Raw genomic sequence first — 5,725 nt, forward strand, 5'->3', positions numbered from 1 at the left:
GATACTACACCAGTTATTACAATCACAGAGTTCCTTTCTTTGGTATCTTCACTATAACTCCATTGGTCCACTCATCTGGCACCTTTTTCCTTTCCCAGATTGATGTAAATAGAGTGGCCAGGATAGATGCTGCTAATTTATTTTTTAAGGATTTGATGGCTTGAATGATCTCTTCCTTAGTTGCAGTGTCTGTGTTGATATCAAGATCTTCTTCTGCTTCCTAGATGTTTACTTCCTCTTTAGGTGGTTCCCTGTTTAGCAATTCTTTGAAATGTTCTGTCCAGCGCACATCTTGTTCTTTTTTGGTTGTTAGTAGGTGGCCTTGTTTGTCCCTGCTGAGAGTGTTCATTGGTGTCTGCCGTTTACCACTGATAAGCCACGTCATTTTGTAGACTTACTAATATTACTATAAATTAAGATTCAGAGGGCAGTTCAATTAAAGTCTACTAGTTCTAGGGGTTTATAATCCCTACATACAAATATTCCTTCTGGATTGAAACTTGGCATATGAGGATTTTAGACTAAAGGAAAAATTATCACTATATTTGAAGGGGGGAAGTGGATGGGCCCTGTTTTTATTAGTCAGTGATCTAAATGTAACTTTTTTTAACTAAAAGCAACAAAGAGTCCTGTGGCACCTTATAGACTAACAGACATATAGGAGCATAAGCTTTCGTGGGTGAATACCCACTTCGTCAGATGCATGTAGTGGAAATTTCCAGCGGCAGGTATAAATATGCAAGCAAGAATCAGGCTTGAGATAACGAGGTTAGTTCAATCAGGGAGGATGAGGTCATCTGCTAGCAGTTGAGGTGTGAACACCAAGGGAGGAGAAACTGCTTTTGTAGTTGGCTACCTATTCACAGTCTTTGTTTAAGCCTGAGCTGATGGAGTCAAATTTGCAGATGAACTGAAGCTCAGCAGTTTCTCTTTGAAGTCTGGTCCTGAAGTTTTTTTGCTGCAGGATGGCTACCTTTAAATCTGCTATTGTGTGTCCAGGGAGATTTATACCCGCTGCTGGAAATTTCCACTACATGCATCCGACGAAGTGGGTATTCATCCACGAAAGCTCATGCTCCAATACGTCTGTTAGTCTATAAGGTGCCACAGGACTCTTTGTTGCTTTTACAGATGCAGACTAACACAGCTACCCCTCTGATACTTTTTTAACTAACTACTCTAAATAATCCCTGAGGACTCTAGTTCCATTTTGTCCAGCCTTTAAAGACTTTCTTTGCTAGGCAGTGTGATTGCTAAGTACTATTATTATTATTTGCTGGTCCCTGCAGTGGCCTCTTAAGACAGGTTTCACTGTTCACATACACAGAAGAATGAAAAATATTTTTAACTAGTTAGGGCTCTAAATGATGGAAGCTGTGTGCACTGCACATTAATTAACCATGTGCAATTCTGTCACAGACGGAGCATTTCATTGCAGGTCAATGATTGCGCAGGGTAAGGCGGCAAAACTGAGCATATGAAGTTCGTTACTTATTCCTAGGCAAGTTGTGGGGTGGGGGGCATGATGGAACGGGGATGATCCCTCGAAGTATCTTTATCTGCTTCCACATCACTTGCAGCCTGGTAAGTAAGTGTTTAGCATGTGGAAAATGTGACGTTTGGTATCAATAACTAACTGTGGCCGGTGAGTGAGGGGAGATGGGGCTGGGAAGGAGCTAGCTTGAGCCCTGCTCGGAGCGATCTACAGCACACAGCTGCTTGTGAAGCTCTGAGAAACACTGATGTGGAGACACTGCAGTGAAGGGAGGGAGGCAGGGAAATATCTGTGCCATTCAGGGAAGTTTAAGGGGAAATCAATCCTCCAGCACCCACGAAGCGGGACCCCTCCTGGGAAGCACCTGGCGGCACCTGGCCCTGGGGAAAAAAGCAGAGACGGCCCCTTTAACGCCCTCCCTCGCCACCCTTCGCAAGGGTGCAGTCCCTGCCCAGCTCCAGGCAGCAGCGCACCTCAGTCCAGCAGCTTGCACCGAGCCAGTCGCCTCCATCACTGCAGCCTGCCAGTCACTCCGACTCCGGCCCCGCCTGCAGTGCCTGCAGCTTCCCACCAATGGCTGAGCGCCTTCAAAAAGATGACCTCACTCTTTGCCTTGCTATTGGCCGGCTATATTAAGAAAGTAGCCGGCCCCTTTAAATAGCAGCGCCCAGCGGCAGCCTGCAGCACTGGTGGAGCCGGACTGAGAGCGGTAGAAGCGTTGGGCGCTCGCTGTCCACGTTGCTCAAGCCCCTGCCCCTGCGAAATACACCCCGGGCTGCTTCAGGCGCGCGGCGGATCCGCAGCAGCGGGGGCAGGCGAGAGGCGCAAGCGGCGCGGCGAGCCCAGGCTGCGGGAGGCGGTGAGGAGGGCGAGCCCGGCAGCCTGCAGAGCGGGGCGGTGCAGCGCAGCGATCCCCCGCCTTCATCGCAGCCCGGCACGGGAGAGCGCCGCAGTCACAAAGCCCCGGGGCCCGGGGAGGAGACCGCGGGTGTGCAGCGATCCCGCTTCATCCCCAGCTCGCGTGGTGCGAGAGAGAACCCCCCCGGCTCGCCTCGCCCCGCCCATCCCGGCTCGCCACGGTGCCCTGTAGACAGCGAGAGGGAGGCGGAGGAAGGGGGGCGGGCGGCGGCGAGGAAGGCCCCTCCAGCATCCTGCTGCACCACAAGGCGAGCTTGGCGAGCCTGGCCATGGCCGCGATCCGCAAGAAGCTGGTGGTGGTGGGGGACGGGGCGTGCGGCAAGACCTGCCTGCTGATCGTCTTCAGCAAGGACGAGTTCCCCGAGGTCTACGTGCCCACCGTCTTCGAGAACTACGTGGCGGACATCGAGGTGGACAGCAAGCAGGTGGAGCTGGCCCTGTGGGACACGGCCGGCCAGGAGGACTACGACCGCCTGCGGCCCCTCTCCTACCCGGACACCGACGTGATCCTCATGTGCTTCTCGGTGGACAGCCCGGACTCGCTGGAGAACATCCCGGAGAAGTGGGTGCCCGAGGTCAAGCACTTCTGCCCCAACGTGCCCATCATCCTGGTGGCCAACAAGAAGGACCTGCGCAACGACGAGCACGTCCGCAACGAGCTGGCCCGCATGAAGCAGGAGCCCGTGCGCACCGAGGACGGGCGGGCCATGGCCGTCCGCATCCAGGCCTACGACTACCTGGAGTGCTCGGCCAAGACCAAGGAAGGGGTCCGCGAGGTCTTCGAGACGGCCACCCGCGCCGCCCTGCAGAAGCGCTACGGCGCCCCGAGCGGCTGCCTCAACTGCTGCAAGGTGCTATAGGGCGCGCCGTGGGGCTGCCGTGGGGTCACTCGCCCGCCGGGGCCGGGGGGACGCTGCACCGGAGGAGGGGGGGTTGCCCCGGCTAGGAGCCGCGCACTGGAGGTGAAGCGGGGAGACCCACGCGCTTAGCCCGGGGAGCAAGCGGGGGAGAGGCAGCTGCGGAGCTGGAGGGCGCCTGCATGCCCTGAGCCTTGGGGGAGGCGCCCATCGTCCAGAAACCAAGGCTGTTCCCATCCCCTGCAAACCAATCGCTCGTGGACTGTGAAACGCAGCCAAAAAGCGGCTGCTGCTGAGACTTAGGCGCGGGGGGAATGGACCCAGCTTCTCTCCAGCTGGGGTTATTAACCCAGCATCTACTGCACCAAGAAAGTCTCCTTTGAGAGGGGATCAATGCACATGAGACACTTGGAAAAGACTTCCTCCTTCCTGTATGTGTGCTCTTCCTACCCCAGGCCCTGAGCGCTTTGGGGTGGGGACTGCATTTCTCAGACTTCCTGCAGACCACCAGCAGCAAACACCTCCCATTGGGCAGATTTCCTGGCCTGAGCTGACCTCTGATGTACCTGCTGTGTAACATAGTTCTTTGGATCAAAAGGGGCATCAGGGAGGGATGGGTTATCCAGTGTGTATTTACCTAAATATTATTTTTGTTGGAACTGGGATAATGAAAGCTGTGTTTATTATTTAAAGTAAACTGGGGAGTGGGTGCCAAATTACTCAGCCCAGGTTGAATTTCAGTCACTGAAAGGAACAGACACCCTTCCCCACACCCTGCTGTTTAAAGAGCTGAACTGACTCCAGTTGTAGAAGTCACCCAGCTGAACTGGAAAAGATTGATCTACTGTCTGTCTTTTCCCCTAGACATCAATCTCCTGATGGCAGTCACAGCAGGATGGGAAAGGGTGGGGGGAAGCCCAATGTTGCCATGTACTATCTCGGTGCCTGCTCCTTCAGTTACAGTTGTCTTTTGCAATTGTTGCTTTGGTTAATTTAAAAAATATCATTATTTTCCAGTGAGAACTTACTTTGCACAACTAGGTGTTAACTCTTTAATTTTAACACTTGTCAAATGCATATAACACTGTAGCAGTATAAACACTTTTGACATAGTAACCTCATCTGTTTTGGACTTTTTTTAAAATGTCAAAAGAAATAAAACCACTGTATTTCTTTGAAAAGTGAGTGGAAACACTGGCTCCTTCCTCTCCCCTCCCAGAACAGTTTAAAGTATTGGGTTTATTTAAAATTTATTTTTACAGGGCAGCCATTTAAACCTGTGCTTCTCTTGTTCAGAGAACAAACCTATCCATCTATTTTTTTTTTGTCCTTTATGAGGTATTTTGGTTTCCCTTTTTTGACAGTGGTACTGACAGTTTGTTTAGGGGTTTTGTTTTTTAATGAACTGACATGGCAAAAGCAATGAGACTTATATGATGTTTACATAAAGTTATATAAGCTGTGTATGCAGTTTTTTATGTAAAGTATTAAAAGACTCTATGATGACATTCATGAGAAGTTTCTTGTGGTTCCATAACAAGTTTCCTGAACAAAGCTGAAGCTACTATCTGCATACAGTGACTGACTTCACAGATAAAATTTAGGATGGGTGGCGTTTGATATGTATGTTCTCTGGATTGCACATCTTTTGAAGCAGAGTTCTGTAATAAGTGTATTTTCTGCAACATTGGGTATGCTCTTCAGGGGAGCTTTCTGGAGAAATCAGCTTCTGCAACAGGGAGACAATTGCAAATTCTCAGAGGTTGGGTTGGGGGAGGGAAGTGTTGTTCCTATATGGAGTGTTTGTTTTTGTTTTGTCTGACATGATGTCATCTTCATTTCCTCAGTAAGTAACCAGTTCAGAAGCACAAAACTCCTTTGTCCTGCAGCAGGGTGGGGTCAGTGACACTCCCCACTTGCCTCCTAATGTTTTGCATAGGTTGCCCTTAACTGCTGAACTACTCTCCTGCATAACACATCTGGGCTACAGCCTTCACTTGCTTACAGCCCAAAAAGGGAGGGGACACTCTTGCACCAGAGCAGCCCAGTAAAGATCCCTATTTTTTTTCTCCCAAAGCATCAAGTTTAGTCACTGATCCTCACTTATGGTTGAGGGGGTGGACCTAATTAACTTTCTGCTAGTAAATGCCTATCTTTCTTTTCTTCCCCTCTTGGCTTGGTTCACCTGGTATTTTTCTTTGACAGGTACCATGTTCTACTGTTGGATGTTCAAATAAAAATGTCACTAGGTGGGGTGACAACACCTGCAATTATAGAACATATTCAAATTTCATTTATTTTAGGGGAATCCTTCCTGAGTGATAATTCGGTAGGTACAAAATGTCTATTCATCCTAATGCAATGCAGTACATGCCTTGCTGATTCACGCACAAAATTATGATCCCTCTTGTCATTTTAGCAAAAACTTTGAGTCCTGAAGAGGTCTCATTATATT

The 5,725-nt window shown here is 49.9% G+C and overlaps 1 protein-coding gene across 1 annotated transcript; it reads left to right on the plus strand.

The window, feature by feature from the left end:
* Window positions 1–2,189: 2,189 nt before the first annotated feature.
* RHOB (ras homolog family member B) lies at window positions 2,190–4,782 on the plus strand. The gene has a single exon (XM_039532172.1). It carries the CDS (start codon window positions 2,683–2,685, stop codon window positions 3,271–3,273), a length of 591 nt encoding a protein of 196 aa, XP_039388106.1. The 5' UTR covers window positions 2,190–2,682; the 3' UTR covers window positions 3,274–4,782.
* The last annotated feature ends 943 nt before the right edge of the window (window positions 4,783–5,725 follow it).

This window comes from Mauremys reevesii, linkage group 3, assembly GCF_016161935.1.
Source record: "Mauremys reevesii isolate NIE-2019 linkage group 3, ASM1616193v1, whole genome shotgun sequence".
Taxonomy (NCBI): domain Eukaryota; kingdom Metazoa; phylum Chordata; order Testudines; family Geoemydidae; genus Mauremys; species Mauremys reevesii.

What these genes read in the sequence shown, in the direction of transcription:
- RHOB (XM_039532172.1), top strand. Translation starts at nt 2,683, where the DNA reads ATGGCCGCGATCCGCAAGAAGCTGGTGGTGGTGGGGGACGGGGCGTGC.